Raw genomic sequence first — 18,083 nt, 5'->3', positions numbered from 1 at the left:
TACTTGGTCTGATAATAAAAAAAGAAGCCATTCTTAGAGAATATAAGTAACATGAGCACAAAAAAGGACTAAAACAAAACTTTGAAATGTCCTTTGATGTACACTGTGTGGTCCAGTATGGCCAATGTGTGTTTACTGAAACTTCAATTTGTATTAATGATTTTGTATGGTTTAATGTTATATAACTATGATAATGGCAAGACCTCGATGGAATTTAAAAATGATGGAAGAACTAAAAAAGATAATAGGAATTTTGTAATTTCATGTGTTGTATTAGTCCGATTTGTGCAATTTTGTTTTTGTTGTATCTGTAATCCTGCATGAAATGTATTTGCAAAGTATTAGTTGTATTGGACATTTAGGATATTTCAGCTGTCAAAATGTTATATGTGCTTTGGTAGTATCAGAAATTAAGTTATCAGCTTCCATATATGCCAGACATAGCCCCATGCAATTTTTTCTGTTCCTAAAAACCCCAAGAAAACCTTGAAGGTCTGTTATTTTAAAAGCATAGACAAAATTAAAAGCACACTGCTGAAAGAGCTAAAAGCTATCTCAAAGACTGAGCTCCAGTAGGTTCAGAGACTGGACGAAGCAATAGCATAAATGTATAATATCTACTGGGGACTATATTGACAGGTAACGTTGACGTGATCTGCATCAAACTAGACACCGGACTGAAGACCACAACAATGGTGAAGACAACAACAACTATGACAACAACTATCACCAACAACACTGATGTAGATGACTACATAAAATTCTTCCCAAAAAACAAAATTTCCTTTTATTTTCTGAACACACCCTACATATGAGGCACTGATCTGTTGACAGACATATAAACAAGACTGAGAATGTTGATGTATTGGTGTCCTAATTGTACTAACACTGCTCAACTGGGCCTGAAAGGTTAGTAACACTTCAGTCTTGTTTATGTGCCTAATGACTGCTCAACCACTCAATGTTCAACTATGAGCTCTGTTTTCTTCTTCTTTCTTTCTTTCTTTCTTTAAGAATAAAAAAATTATTTTTGATTTTCGAAAAAAAAAAAAATTATTCATTTACAGCAAAGTTACCCCACTCAAATAGCGCTTTTTACAGTCTCAATGTTCCAGTTATGTGGTGAGTTGTCACCTTCACTCATTCAACATATGTGCAACGACTATGTTTCAAAGTAATTGCAACTACTGGTTATAACGCCTCTGGATTACCACAGTGTGTTCTGTTGTGGGAACACATGAAAGTGAAATTATTTGCAGGAAGTAAATTTTATGGCTACCCCTCGTAATTCAACTGTAGAGCATGCCAGAAAAAGATATTTCCCCTATATGCACCAACTATACATGTTGGCAAACTTGTCAACATTTGCCAAATAATGCAGGCACTACCCAAAAGTGTCGAAAGCATAAACTAGTTCTGGCCAATCTATCTAAACACATTACAATCTCTTCGTACAACTCACACAAAAATTATATCACCACGTTTGGAATAAGCAGGTATTGCACTCGCAGCAGTTGAAAATCCATACGAATACACAACAGCATCTTCCATTAGCATATAATCGGCTAATTTCTGCTCAAGCTCCAAGTGAACATCTGGAAGAAAGTTAGAAAAAAACCATTACCACAGTTAGAAAGTGACAATGAATTTTTAATTTTACCATATAACTATATGCTGCAATTGTTTGTGATCAGGTTGTCTGCCCACATACATGCAACGTAAGTTGAATTCACTTGTTATGGCACACGGTCCTATAAGCTGGTGATGTCCTGGGTAATGTAATAAATTAATCTTTGATAGTGCTTAGTGAACACATTCCTTCAATATATTTTTGTTTCTGACAGAAGAATTAAACTGTAAGTGATGTAATGAACTGTATAGCACACTTTAAAAACAAAGATACAAAACATGGAAATTGATTTTCTGACTTCTGAGATATCACAACTGACTAAGACAGTGACGGTGATAGTTTCTATGTAGCAGATAGCTCCACTTGCGGTGGCCTGGATGCCAATTGTTATACCAAACACGTCACATAGTGCTGATGATGCTGCAGGAAATGCATATCCAACCAAGTGGTTGGATTGGCAGTTCATACCTCGCCACTGAAGCCTATACTACACTGATACAACTGTTAACTCACTTTCTGGATTTTGAATTGATTATGAAACACTGTGTGTGGTGTTGCTGAAGATGATTATGGCTTTTATTTTCATCTGCACCAATTAGAGCACACATTACTTGCATTCTTAACATTTGCTCTGTATTATGTTTTCAGCCATAGAAAGAACAGACACCACACATTCATATAACTGATTCACCCAGATGGGCAATGAACCCACAACCTTCAGTGCATATGCACATTTACATTTGGCCTCCAGTGGGAATCTAAAATTAGTGACCATGGAAGACTTGAACGGGGATTGCAGGTAGATGGTGCTCGATAGGAATGCTTGCTGGCCAGAGAGTGTGCCAAGACAGTCCACAAATCTGTGATACACATTGTGTCCTGGTGGCGCAATTGTTAACGTAACTGCCTACTAAGCAGGAGATCCTGGGTTTGAGTCCCAGTCCAGCACACATTTTCACTTGCCGCTGCTGATTCCGCTTAAAGTCCCGATGCAGCTGGTATCATTCATTCCTTCCCTTTCTTCCACATCGTACTGCATCTCCAGCAGCAATCTGGGCAGCAGTTCGCACTACAGTGACACAGCAAACTGTTACACATCGTTTACTTCAAGGCCCTGTGGCATGCATTCCACTGAGCCTAAACCACTACCATTTGTGACTTCAGTGGTGTCAAGCAAGAGCTCATTGGAGGGCAGGGTGGAGGTCTGTTGTGTTTTCTGAAGTAAGCTGGTTCTGTCTCAGTGCCAGTGATTTTTTTGTGTTGTTTAGAATGAGGTCAGTTGAGGGCTTGCAACTAAACTGTCTACTTGCTAGACAAACTGGACTAACACCTGGAGTTATGGTCTGGGGAGCAATTTCATGTGACAGCAGAAGCACTCTTGTGGTTATCCAAAGCACCTTGACTGCAAATTTGTATGTCAATTTGGTGATTTGACCTGTTGTGCTGCCATTCATGAACAGCATTCCAGGAAGTTTTTCTAATGGGACAACATTCGCCCACATACTACTGCTGTAAATCAACATGCTCCACAGAGTATCAACACGTTACCTTGGCCTACTCAAACATCAGATCTGTCTTCAATGTAACACATATGGGACATCACTGGACAACCACTTCAGTGTCATCCACAAACAGCTTTAACCGTCCCTGTCTTGTCCAACCAAGTGCAACAGGCATGGAACTCCATCGCACAAACCGACATATGGAATCTGTACAACACAATGCCTGTACAGCTGTTTGCTTGCATTCAACATTCTGGTGGTTAAACTGGTTATTAATGTACCAGCATTTCACATTTGCAATGCTTTATTTTGCACTTACATTAACCTGTGATCTTGCAATGTTAACCACTTAAATATGTTACCTCAACAAATGTATTTCCGAAATTTTATTACTCAGCATTAATTATTTTTTGCTGTTGCTATTTTTTTCTGTCAGTGTATTTACATGGCAATAGTCTCTGTATCTATTCAGGAGTATCTCCTCAACAACTTATAACAGTTATTTAACAAACCTAGAGTTACTAGGTGGGTTCAAATATAAAATAGGTAAGTATAGATATTTCCACCCGAGTGTTCAGTACCTCAACCATATGTTGAACAAATATGGTCTCACACATACATCAACCCACATTAAAACAACTACGCCTAAATGTTTTAAGGAGCTCCAGTTGTTAGTTCCTGTGTAAGGTAAATTAATACATTAAATGCTACACTGATTTCACCCCCCCCCCCCCACACACACACCCCACACACCCAACAGCTTAAAAGAAAGGGAATCAAATTTCAGTAAACCATTACTTTTCAGAAAGTGTTGATTTGAAGTCTGCTTTCTGCCTGCCCAAGTTTACACCATGAAAGTATTTAGTCCTGGTAACAGATACACTGCAATAATGTCAAGTAAATTCACCGACATGGAGCTCCAATTGAATAGTATATAAAACATTAACAGCTGCACAGTGAATTACAGCCTAATACAAAAAGGTACTGGCTGTTATTTCTAGTATCAAAACCTTCTGCATCTCACATGCAACAAAATTCCACCTCATCACAGACCACAAATAACTAATTTCACTTTTTTTACCCTGAGCAAACCCACTTGATAAGATGGTGCAATGATTACTGTAATTGGCATAGTTTTTTTAGCAACTACCATTACGAAATGTCACTGCTGACCCAAGCCCACAGCTCACCACACCAAAGCCCTGTTGCATTTATTTGTGGTTTCAGATAATAATTTCAAAAAGCAAGAGTCACTTTGTCTCCATCTTCACAAAAGCATTAGGAACATGGAGGACAAATTAACTGTGAAGACCTAGCAGGTGGGTAGACTCACAGATCTGGACCTCAAACTCAGCGAAGTAAAACATTAGGCATGTTTCAGTTGGTCAGACCATCTACCCAAAGCTACGAAACTGATACTACAGACCTATTTTTTATGCGTCACTGATATATCCATCCAGAAACACCTGCTGGTCACAGAGGAGTCCGAGTGCCAGGTGATAATCCTGACTATGTTTCAACCTAAAACCCTCAAGCTACTACAGAAGACACACTGGGGGATATTGAGGTACAGGCATTGATAAGGTGTCATCTCACCTTCAGAAGCCTGTTAAAGGGGACTACATGGTTACTTGTGGTGGATGCTTCCTTTAACTTTCTTTGTTGTTCAGATGTCATTAGCAGCTACAATCTGGGCACTAGTGACAGTTTTAACTATAGAGGGAGCACCACATGCATTTATATCTGACAATGGCCTACAGTTCACACTAGCAGAGTTATGTTCCTTTTCGAAAGAGACAGCTTAACACACATGACCACAACCTCTTTTCACTTTGCATGAAACTTTGAAGTAGAGCAGTTAGTCAGGATTTTCATGTTTTAAAAGAACAAAATGGTGATGGGCCCAAACCAGTGAGCACAGCCCACAAGGCCACACATGTGCTAACGTACGGTCTGCACTCGCAGATACACTGGAGTAGACTCAAAGGGTCATCACTGGTCATAGGGGTTTCAACTGTTTGAAGTAGTTGCCGAACAAGAGAAAGTAGTGCAACACAAACTGGGTGCAGCCACAAAAACTACATGACTCACACTGCCTGGCATGACCTTGCCATCACAAGTCCTGTCCACCAGGCTACCACATTCTACTCACCAAAGCTACTCATCTCAACCCTTGGTGAAGCATGAGAACAGTCTCTGCTCCTAGAATGGCTAAAACTAGTGGAAGCCTATAGAGGCTGAACTACTGCTCCCAGGTGTGGCACTCCCTTCCCTGCTGACAGAAAAGGTCTCACTTGTGATCAAGCTGTTTGCAGGAATGTCCACCTGTCCTGTTCCCTATGGGCCAGTTAAACTGGGGAGGGATCTAATATGTGGCACCCATGAATGTGGATCCTGATTCAGCAGGGATGTCCAGGCCAGCTTCTTGACTGAGTATCTGATATGTCTTGTCACTATGAAGAGGATTTTGTTGGCCGGTGCAATAATGCAGTAGGGTCCTCCAATCTACTGTCCAGCCTTACAATCAACATTAGTCTTTCAAGACGATAACGCATGAGCAGACTGTGACCACCCTCATGAACACTTTCATTTGGCAGGTGTAAATCAAGCTACTGACATGAACTCGACTGAGCGTTCTTGAGTATAGTTGAAACTTACAGAATGTTGCAAGACTTCTCTTCACATGCTCGGTTACCTCAGGAGGATGCCCATCACAAAGTGGATAGGCATAGGCTTTAGCAACAACACTTTGACCTAGTTAGGGGCTATATGCTACAGCAGATGCATGTATGGAAATAATATCTGCTGCAAGAGAACATGATAATGTTCAGTAACATGTTGCTCCAGCCTGTGGATTGTAACATGCATCTTCTGTAGCGTACACTCCCTAACTAGGTCAAAGTGTTCTTGCTAAAGCCTATGCTTATCCACTTTTTGATGGGCATCCTCCTTAGGTCACCGAGCATGTGAAGAGAACTCTTGCAATGTTCTGCAAGTTTCAACCATACTCAAGAATGCTCAGTCGAGTTCATGTCAGTAGCTTGATTTACACCTGCCGAACGAAAGTGTTCATGAGGTGGTCACAGTCTGCTCATGCTTTATCGTCTTGAAAGACTAATGTTGGTTGTAAGGCTGAACAGTAGATTGGAGAACCCTGCTGCATTACTGCACCAACCAACAAAACCCTCTTCGTAGTGACAAGACATATCAGATACTCAGTCAAGATGCTGGGCTGAACATCCCTGCTGAACCCTTGTAAGTGCATGTAAGAGATGTGCATTGGTACCCCTCCACCTCCACCCACTTACATGAGAATCATCAAACATCAGAGAATTCGTCTATTTGCTGGTGAAGAGAACCAAATGCTGTTGCCCTAAATTCTATTGCAGGTGTTCCCTTGCAAACCACCATAGTGCACAAAAGTGTTGGAAGCTTTGCACTGTTGTTTGCAATAGATTCCTAAAGGCTGATCTGACACTGTGGAAATGGTTGTATACCACCTAACATTACACAGCCCTCCCAATTGCCTCCCAAGAGGCAGCACATGGTTTTGTATCATTCTCATCTGGGTATCTTCAATCCATTACGTAGTGGGCTCGTGTTTTTGACTGTAGGCAATCATTATGAAGCAGGTCTTTGTTGTTTTGTAACTCAAATAGCAGCTGAATGTTCAAATGGTGTCGTCATGGTACATGATACCTTTGTAGCCAACTTCCACTGTTGCTAACACTTCTTGTTATTAAATAAAATGTACACATGGCCTATGCTTAAAACAACCCTTAAAGGCATGTTGGAAGATTGAAAAGTGCACACAAGCTGAACTGTCCCATTTGTGGTTGGAGAGGTAGTGTGCTCTACTGAGAATGTAGATTTACTTTTACCTCTGTTAAACAGGCAGTTGGACGTAGTGATTTTCTGTGGTCAAAAGAATACTGAGAAAGTAGTTTCCAATAAGAAAAATACAAATGATGAGAGTCATGGGGGGGGGGGGGGGGGGGCACGCTAAAATGCTTTTTGGACAGTTCATATTGGCAGGTTAAATTAACCAACAAGTGTAGCATCTTAGGAAACAAAGATTATGCAGACAAGGATAAAGGGGTGCTTATTCAGTTTTTTTGAATGCAACTGGCTACCTCAGCAGTCGAAGTGCACCATGCCCTGTGCTGTTGACTGCTACAGCAGTTCAGTGGCAATCTGTAATTAGTAAGTTGAAATGCTGTTGAATTTTTCAGACATATGGTTGTTTATCTTTTAGCTGTGGTATAATAAGAGGTCCATTTGATTACTGTGCTGCTGGAGGATTCTCGAAAAACTTTAATCATTTGCTCCAAAACCCATAAAAATGGCATTTCAGTGTACTGTATACAAATTCATTGTTTGGTGCAAATATAATAGGTGATATTTCATAATACATTCAGTGTTTAGTAGACTTTTATGTTGTTGTGCTTTGTTGTGAGACTAAATGTTGTTAAATACTGCAGCATGGAGAGTAAATATTGTGAATGGATACTCCTAAGTCTTCAAGAGCCTATGTGCAGCCCAGAACAACAAAAAAGCCAAGGAATTTTGAGAGACGAGTCCTGAAGTACATCCAATGAGTTCACAATACAGCAGTCAAAGGGTTAATGAAGGACTTAGGCAAACAACAAACAATTTTATGAGGTAGTATGAAGTATGCACAAGAAAAGAAAAATGTAAATCAAACACAGCAATTATTAATGATAAGATGAGAGTGTAAAAAAAAAAAAAAAGAAAGAAAGATATTAGGAACATTACAACATATGCCGAATTAAACAATGTCTTCAAGAGGATGTTGGAAAATACAATGAAAATTTGATAATAGAAATAACTGAAAAACCATGAAAATACAAAGAAACAGAACAGAAATTCTTGTTGTGCAGACATGGTGTTTAATTAGCTAAGATGGCAGATGGCACAAGAAACATCAACAAAAAGGACATTGTACAAGCAGTCCCAGGTTTCACTGAAAGAGATAAATCAGAAACACATATAGCAAGTGATGAAAATTATGAGAAACTAATGCCAGATGGAGTGTACAAAGCCATGTGGGGTATGAAGAAAAGAAAGGCATTGGGAGATGGTGTTTTAATAGAAACAGTTAAAGTTGCAGGCAAGAAAATACAGAAAGAAAAGATAATATTGTTTATAGATTTCCAGAGGACAGCAATACCTATTAACTAAAATAAAGCTGTTAAATTTGTTTTTGGATAGAATCTGCCTTGACCAAAGATTTTTTTTTTTTTATTCCGAGTTGCAGATAGATTCATCTCCGCTATATGGTGAGTTACAACTGTCATTTCCATCATATTGTGACATTCCATCCTGGATTTTCAAATTGTTCAATTTCATTTCTTCTTGTGTACAGTATGTTTAGCCGATGTTACAGCTTCATCAGCGGATTTTCTCCTTCTTTCTTATTATCACACACTGATGCTGTAATTTCAGCTAAACATGTATGGGTAAAAAGAAAGAAAAAGAAAAATGTGTTTACTCAAGGCTGATCCCATCCAAAAACAAATTTATTTGTTACCAAACACAGACATGAGAATAAGTTTCAACTTCAAGAAGAATAATGTTACATAGTTGTTCTACAGATCAAATTCATGATAAACATTTTGATGTAGAATATGTCAAGAGAAGAAACTTAGAACACTTCTAGACATCTAAGTAAAAAATAATATTTATATGGACACATGCTATCTCTATGCAACAATCCCTCTGAGTTACAGAAGCAGCTGCTAAAAAGATAGCTCCTTATCTACATTTTTAAACATTTCTGCTAGCTGCCTGACGTTTCATTTCCAAGGATAGATTGCCAGAGATTTATAGCCCCGTATTTCACCCATTTCTGTGCAAAAGTTAGATTCATTAAAGGGTAACAAGATCGTTTTTCCTTCTGGTGTTGCACTTGTGTGTATCTCTTACTCTCGAACATAGATGGATTATTGAGAACAAATTTCATAAATGAATAAATGTACTCTGAGTCTGTGGTTAATATTTTCAGTTGTTTAAAGAGATACCAGCAAAATGTTTGTGTGTGAACACCATACATAACTCTTATTACTTTCTTTTGTGCAGTGAATATTTTTTGTCTAACTGAGGAGTTAACCCAGCATATTATCCCACACTACATCAATATATGAAGATATGCAAAAAATGTTAACTAACTGCTTTCTCTATCCACAAAGTTGACCATAATTATTACGGCAAAAGAAATTAAACCAAAATGTTTTAGCAGATCTACTATGTGGTGTTTCTATTTTAATTTATCATCACAAAGCACACTTCATAACTTACAATTTTCTACCTAGTTTATTGTTTCTCACTGATATACTACAGTAATAGGAGGTGGAATATTTTTTGCAGTACAATACTGAATAATTTGTGTTTTATCAAAGTTTAAAGCTAGCCCATTTGTGCAAAATCATTTACTAACTTTAAAAAAACACATCATTTAACATTTTCCTTGTTACTGGTTCTTTGCTTGGCTTTACAACAATGCTTGTATTACCTGCAAATAGGGCTAATTCTGTCTCCCAATTCAAATAAAATGGCAGCTCATTAACACGAAGCAGGAACATCAGTGGGCCTATGACCGAGCCCTGTAGGACTCCAATTGTAATTCCTCCCCGTGCTGATGGTGTGGTTCCCTCTTTGTATTACTTGAACAGCCTAGAGTAACTTCCTGCATTCTGCTTCTTAATTAAGAATTAAACCAGGCATTTACTGAACTATGTATTCCACAAAACTTAACTTCTCTAACAGAATATCATGACTAAGATAACCAAATGCCTTCGATAACTCACAAATGAAACCAATTGATGATATTTTATCATTTAAAGATTTTATTATGTTCTCATCAAATATATAAATAGCTTATTCAGTAGAACAGCCCCTTTTGAAGTTAAAACTATGATAGGTTAAGTATCTCGATATTGCACAGGTGGGTAACAGCACTGGAGTACATTACCTTCTCAAAATTTTTACAAATTGATTTAAGGAGTGTCACTGGGTGCTAGTTATTAACATCTGCGAAATCGCCTGCTTTATAAGAGGCCTAAAAATTACGTACTTTAATCTTTCAGGAAAAACACCCTGTGTTAATGATGCATTACATAAATGACTAAGAACATTACAAATTACAGGGCCACAAACTTTTAGTGTCTTATTGGAGATATTATCCACTATATTTGAACTTTTACTTTATAACTTTGTGACAATCTTCCTTATTTTAGATTGGGATGGGAGATTAATTTTTAATTCATGAAATATCTGTGTTGCGTCTTCAGTTCACTGTTTTGGTTTCTCTTCTGAACTACTTGCACCAATTTTCTGATCTATTTTTAAAAATTGATGATTAAAAATATCTGTCACATATGAACATCCTTTTACAATCCTTCTATTCTCTTGAACAGAAGTAATGTCATCTTCTGTGGCTTCTATCCCTGGCTTTCTTTTAGCAATATTCCGTACTGATTTCATTACTTTTTTCTGGCTATTTTGTGCAAGTCCTTTCTCCATTTTGGTGTGACTCTGATATATGTAGTCATCCAATGTTTCTTTAATGATTTGACACATTATATTTAATTACAGTTAATGTAACCATTATACTTCTGAAGAAATGAGACAAACAAACAACACGTCATATCAGCCAGATATTCTTAGAATTATCACCAGCCACATAGGAAAAAAACTGGATTTAATCAAGCAAAAGAACACACTGGTTTTAGCAGTGGTTAGACCATAGTAGAACAAAATATTAACATAATTATGGTACAGATCAATGAGTATAAATCATCACTGTTCCTGGGATTCATCGTTTATGAGAAAGCATTTGACTCAGTTTCGAAAAAATCTGTACTAACAGCCCTTGAGAAGCAAGGTAAAAATTAAACTTAAGTCAGTATACTAAAGAAAAATTATATGAACAATAGTTTCTGATTTCATCACAATAGTGTGAAATTAGAAATGAAAGGAGCAGGCAAGGAGATTCTGTATCACCAGAACTACTCTCAGCAATTCCAAAGGAAGTTTTCAAATTGTTAAACTGGGAAAACAGGGAAAGAGGATGTGATAAAGCAACCTTTACTTTGCTGATGAAATTGTACTGTCAACTAAACTAGATGTATTTCAACAATAAATGAAAAAACTTAATACGGCAAGCTTAAAAATAGGTCTAAAAAGTAATTACAATAAGACTAATCTAACGTTCAACGGACACATCAAGAAGAAAACTGTATGAAGTCATAACACCAGCTGTGTTCTTGTATACAGTATAGTTGAAAATGAATGGTCTGATTATAACAGGAAAGTATAAATGGCCTAGAGTGTTTTAGTAGAATGGACAAGTTTTTCATACAAAGCTTCTGATAATGAGGGCAGTGAGACATGAACTTTCAATGCCTAAATTATTCAAAAACTGGGGGGGGGGGGGGGGGGGGGGGGCATGGTTCTACAGCAGAAATGGAGAGAAGCTCACTGACATTGGAAACTGCTGAGGAGGGGAAGACCCTCACAAAAACAAACTGAAATTGATGAAATAATTATGAACCATAATGAGCATGAAATGGAGGTGTGTGGAACTTGTAGCTGGATGACCAGGTAGTAGGAGGAGAAAGGAAGTACTCTGTTGAGTTGCAGTCCACATAACACACACTCACAAGACTATGACCCAATGAATGGGGGATAGTGACATTAGAAACATGCAGGAGCAACATGGATGTTTATGGATGAAGACCAAAAACACAGTCCAGCAGTGGATGTTGAATGGATCGTCATTATTCAATTACAATAAAGTCATGATATGTTACTTATGTCCTACAGTTAAAAAATTTTCATTGAATCTTGTCCACACGTGCTAATAATTTTTCAAATAAATCCACACCACCTACAATTGTCAATTTCTGTGTTTAATGGAATAATTTAAAAATGATTTTTACTTAGTTGTGTTCAGTCAAGAGTTTTGTGTGTATTCAATACTTCTAACATCATTAATCTCCAACCTGTACAAAATTATGGATGAAATAGTACCTTTTAATACACATTACTGAAATTTTATAAGAAACAGAGAACTTTCAAGAGAGTCAGATCTTACCAACAGTCCCATAGAATCCTCTTGGACCACATGAACCAACACCATATTTCCTTAAAGTCCGAACAGCACATTCTTCAATTTCTGTATTTCCAATAAATCCCAGATAATTGTGGGAAGCCAAATTCAAGCAATGATGTCCACTTAATGTTATGTACTTTCCAGCCTTAAACAAAGAAGACAAGGACATCAGCTTAAACATGGACGCCAACGTGAGTCCTGGTGTGGAAGTTAAACATGCTACTCCAAAAATGGAGATGTATGTGCATAGATATATTTGGTAACATACATCAAAAAAGCTTACAATTAACAGTAAGAACCACCCTTCTTGCAAACTTAATGAGTGTCCTTACAACAAAGTGATCCCTGTATTATTGCTAAAAGCAGAAGTAAAACATTTTGTACAGTCCTCTTTTCTTGTAATGAAATATATTGAAATATTTTTAAACTTGGAGTAATGAATTTCATGTTATGTATGCACCAATTAGTGTGTCACACTATCAGCATGAAAATCATATATCAAAAATATTTGATATCGCTTTCTTCTTTCTAAGCAAGAAGTTTTCATGTGAAATTTAAAAAGCCCCCAGCATACAGATTGTTCCATGAAATTTTGGACAAACTGCCAGATGTCTGCATCTTGCTGCCAAGATATTTCAGTTTTCTGGCCATCCTCAGGTGAATGCTGGAAAAAATGCACTGAGCTCCTGTATTTAAGGCCTCACAAGTACATGTGTGGTGTACCCAGTTGAAGCTGTGCATACATTGTTTTAGTGCATATGCTTCTTCTGCAAGTCTGTGTGCTGTGCCGTGCATCTGTTTTTCTATGACAGAATTCCATGCAGAATCTAACTGAAAGCCACGATCCCGATTGATATGGTTCTGATGTTCGATGCTGTGATCCTGAACATCATTTGTCCAACACAAGATTTGCCCTGTTCACATGGAATCCTGCTAACATGTGCCTTGCACAACGTTAAGTCATCTTTAATAGATCCCATGAGCACCAAGTTTTTTCTTAGTTGGTTGACTGTGGGTAAGGGACTAAACAGCAAGGTCATCAATACCTCGGTCAAGAGTTCATTGATACGGAGATAGTGGTGTCCACCAGGAATGTGTTTGGATGAGGAACGTATGCAGGAGTGGTACAAGCAATGCATTGAAGGTAATAGTGATGCCAGAGCTGAAAAAAAGATTTACAGAGAAGTAACAGTATATGGACTGGATAGGCATGTAGGTTATGGCAGGCTAGTGGTCTCCCAGTAAGGACACCCATAGTGTAGTTTGTAGAGGGGGGGGGGGGGGGGGGGGGAGGGGGGGAAGGGGGGGGGGGAAGGGGAGCTACAACTGGGGGTATGGAGTATTTTCAATATTCTGGAAGATGAATGGCAACTTAAAAGCAGCCATAAATAAGTTCCAGTTCTGATCATGTTAAAGACCTGTGTAATATTTTTTTGAAAGAGAAACACCTGACTACACTATAGTTTTTCCTTTCCCTGAGAGCTAGGAGGAGGCTGCAGGCGCCCTTTGTCTCCAGTTATGAATGTCCTTGTCTCCCAGGGCTCAGCCATAGCGAGAGAAAACCCACCCACATCTGACACCCGCAACCCATTAAGGGTGAAGGCAGCTACAGACTACAGAATGCCTTCTAGTGAAGAGATCCAAAAAAGGAAAAGGTCAAAAATTTAAGGAACATCAATTGGGATGTCATATGAGTGTCTCCCCCATAGGCGTTGCATGCGAAGGGGCAGGCTCTCCCACAGCTGTTCCACCCCCAGTCCAACATAGCCAAACATTAAAGAGGAGGATAGCACTCACTAATCAGCAAGACATTAAAGAGGAGGATAGTACCCACTAATCAACTGAGTGCTACTTCTACAGCAGAAAACAGGTTGTGGAAGAAAGAGGCAAACTGTCTAAAAGCAATAAAACAAAGGATAGGAGCGAAGACGAAGGCAGCAGACAAAGCACGCATGATCCCCCAGAACCTCCCCCGCCCCCCCCCTCCCCTGCAGGGATTTTAAAATATTATATCTGAGAACAAAAATCACTGTCATGGAGAAGACGGAGAACCAGTTCAATTGGCTGTGAGTCGACACCAATATGAGAGGCAAAGAATCCACTGACATCTACAGCTACATGGCTACTCTACAAATCACCCCACAATGCCTGGCAGACGGTTCATTGGACCACCTTCACAATAATTCTCTATTACTCCACTCTTGCACAGCATGCAGAAAAAACGATATCTTTCTGTACGATCTCTGATTTCCCTTATTTTATTATGTTGATCATTTCTCCCTGTATAGGTCGGTAACAACAAAATATTTTTGCATTCAGAGGAGAAAGATGATGATCAAAATTTCATGAAAAGATCCCTTCACAATGAGAAACGCCTTTGTTTTAATGATACCCACTCCAAATCCCGTATCATGTCCATGACTCATTCTCCCCTATTTCTTGATAATACACAACATGCTGCCTTCTTTGAACTTTATGGTAACGATTCCCCAACAAGCAGCAGTACTTCAAAAGAGGACGGACAAGCGTTTTGCAGGCAGTATCTATCGTAGACCTTTTGCATCTTCTAAGTGCTCTGCCAATGAAATGCAGTCTTTGGTTTACCTACCCCACAAAATTTTCAGTGTGTTCTTTCCAATTTAAGTTGTTCATAATTGTAATCCCTAGGTATTCAATTGAATTTACGGCCTTTAGATTTGATTGATTTATTGTCTAACAAAAGTTTAACACATTCCTTTTAGCACTCATGTGGATGACCTCACACTTTTCATTATTTTGGGTCAACTGCCAATTTTCGCACCATACAGATACCTTATGTAAATAATTTTGCAATTTGTTTTGATCATGACCAGACTCAACATGGAGAGCCAGGAGGAGGGAACATTCTACCATCATATAAGCGACTGTCAATAAGGCTCCACAACAACAATACGGTGGTGGAACATAAAGTAAAACAAAATTATGGGTTGGTCTGGTATGACAAATGTGGAGACGACATACAACAGTGGATTATTTCTGGGAGAAATGAAGGAAGAGTGACAAGCAACAGTTGGTACTGTCAGAACTGTAGAAGGAAGATCAATACTTTGACAAGGAGACTGTCTATGGGACTAATCTGGAAGGTGCTTAGTGGCCAGTCACACTCCATGATGATGGAATATGTAATGGGTCTCACAACTTCAAAGCTGAGGGTGTTGAGGCCATAAACCTGGCAACCATAGTCCAGGTGAGACTAGAGCAGAACCTGGTAGATATGAAGGAGAGTAGCGTGATCTACACTCCAAGAGATGTGGGCAAGGAAGCAGAGAGGTTTATGCTTTTGTGTGCAGTTAGTCTTTAGTTGACAAATGTGGGTGAGCCAATTCAGCTTCTTATCAAAGGTGAGTCTCAAAATTGGGACTGTGGAACAATGTCCAGATGCTGTGTAACCAAGTAAAGTTCTGAGTAAGGATTAACTGTGGTACAATGACAAAAATACACAGCCCTTGTTTTTGCAGAAGAGAACTGGAAACCATGGTGAAGAATCCAAGCAGAGACCTGTGGCATCGTGCCTTGAAATTGGCACACAGCCAAAGCTGTGGGAGCTGTGCCAAACACAAAAGTCATCAACACATAGTGTAGGGGTGACCATATCGCCAACAGAGATCTCTAGCTCAATAATGGCATTGAGGAAAAGCGTGACACTCAGCATGGAGCCCTGTATGATGTCGTTCTCTCGGATCTGTAGAAATCTGTGTGAAGTGCCAGCTGTAACATGGAACAACCAGTGGGATAAAAACTGACAGATAAAAATGAGTAATGAGGCTCAAAAGCCCATCACGTATGGTAAGTAAAATGTGATGGCGTCAAGCAGTGTCATAGCCATAAGTAGGTTGAAAAATACTGCAATGAAATGTCGGCAATTAGAAAAAGCCTGTCGGACTGCCATTTCCAACCTAACCAGATGGTCAGTTATGTATTGCCCCTCCCACACACCACACTGGTAGGGAGACAAAAGGCTCTAAGATTTGAGGACCAGCGCAATCAATGTACAACTGCCATTTCAAACAGTTTGCAGAGCATGGTCGTGAGGCTAATCACCCAATAACTGTCAATTGATGTTGGTTGGGCTTTTGCCTACCTTAAGGATTGGAATGTTGGTGCTATCTCGCCATTTTGAAGGGAAGACTTTGTCAAGCCAAATACATTTGAAGACTCTGAAGAGTTGTAACCGTTGAGGAACGCTAATATGTTGCATCATGTGAATGTGAATGGAATCAGGACCTGGGGTAAATCATGAGATGAGACAAGAGCCTTAAGCAATTACCAGTCAATGAATGGTTCTTTGTTCACTTTGGCATGCCAAGGGGCAGAGCAGACATGGATGTCTTCAATTCATCGCTCATGCATATCCAGGAGGCAGCCGCATAAGAAAAGAATACCAACACCATTGCAGAGTGGGTCACAATGAGTTCAGCAAGAGGTGATGCATGAGTACAGAGACTATCACTAAGTAAGAAACCCAGTACAGATGCGGTTCTGTGGTGGCCCAGAAGGCTACGGAGGTTGATCTTCAGCTGGAATGATGAGGCATATCCCAGGGAGGAGACATAGTGGTCCCTGCATTCCTTATTAATGTGTTTGATTAGATAGTGAGCCTTAGCATGATTATGCTTTGAAGTGATAAGGTTGGCCTGTGAAGGAAGTACCTCAAAACATTGCAGGGCTCCTTGGCAATCCTGAACAGCTGATGAAATGTCTTTTGTCCACCAGGGCACTGGCTGGCAATGGAGGGGACCTGTGGAATGGAGAATAGCAGTTCCAGTGCCATAAGTGATAACATCGGAGGTGTCCTGCACAACCTTGTCGAACCAATCTGCAGAGTGGGGGCCAAGGTAACAGCAGAGGCATACAACTGTCAATCAGCTCTTCGAAGAACCCAGTGTGGTAGTTGATCCATCTAGTGGTGGCAAGGAAGTGAAGGATCACTGGAAAGTGATCACTGTCACAAGGATCGTCACATAGCATGAAAATGTGTAAAAGAGGTAAGATTGGTCCGCGGAGTACGATGTGAAGTCACAAGACTGGGGAAAAGATTGTTAGGTCAATAGCTGAATAAGTATCATGGGCAGCACTGAAGTGGGGAGAAGCACTGCCATTGAGGAGACACAGATTATGGTCTGTAAGGAGCTTGTCAATTGGAGGCCCCTCCCAGATGAAATGGTACTCTCCCATAGAATGTGGTGCACATTGACGTCCTCAAGAAGGAGAAAAAGGGGACATGGGAGAAGACGGTTGCAAACAGTGATTACTAAGGCCATTTGCACCCACACTGCTATTGTTGCAACTGTCGTATGAAGGGGAATCCACTCACTACCGACATTTGTGCAAATCAATGTACAGACTCTATAGATAACCTCTCGGTTCCAGCACACTTATGACAGAATGCACAGTGCCCTCAGTGTGTTGGGGAATGCTCATCTGTCATGCGTGTTTCTTACAGACCAATGTAAATTGCAGAAGACGAGGAAATAAGGTACTGTAATTCAGGCAGGTGATAGTAATATTCAATACAGTTCCAATCAATGTTCCCTTTATGGGTGTCCAGGTTAGGTGGTTAAGGGGACAGGCAAACATGGCCAAGTCCCAGGATCACTGCCTGTCATCAATGGTGATGGAAAGACATCAGTGGTGATTGGCTGATTGGCTTTCAGAAACTGGCTGTGTGTGTGTGGGGAGGGGGGGGGGGGGGGGGGGGGGGAATCTGGTGCCTCTGAGGTCAGTGGAGTAGCCTTCCCTCGATTCTTCTTCGCCTTTGTAGTCTTTGGTGATTGAGATT

At 39.6% G+C, this 18,083-nt stretch overlaps 1 protein-coding gene across 1 annotated transcript in view; it reads right to left on the bottom strand.

The window, feature by feature from the left end:
- The window catches only part of LOC126480721 (serine palmitoyltransferase 1), a 112,406-nt gene that overhangs the window by 43,745 nt on the left and 50,578 nt on the right, over nt 1-18,083 (bottom strand). Inside the window, exons 4-5 of the mRNA XM_050103981.1 lie at nt 12,248-12,410; nt 1,463-1,595 (exon numbers count right to left, since the gene is read on the bottom strand). Of these exons, the coding sequence (XP_049959938.1) occupies nt 1,463-1,595; nt 12,248-12,410 (296 nt within the window). The remainder of the gene's footprint in view (nt 1-1,462; nt 1,596-12,247; nt 12,411-18,083) is intronic.

This window comes from Schistocerca serialis, chromosome 5 (assembly GCF_023864345.2).
Source record: "Schistocerca serialis cubense isolate TAMUIC-IGC-003099 chromosome 5, iqSchSeri2.2, whole genome shotgun sequence".
NCBI classification, from domain to species: domain Eukaryota; kingdom Metazoa; phylum Arthropoda; class Insecta; order Orthoptera; family Acrididae; genus Schistocerca; species Schistocerca serialis.
This window is presented reverse-complemented; position numbering and strand designations above follow the sequence as displayed.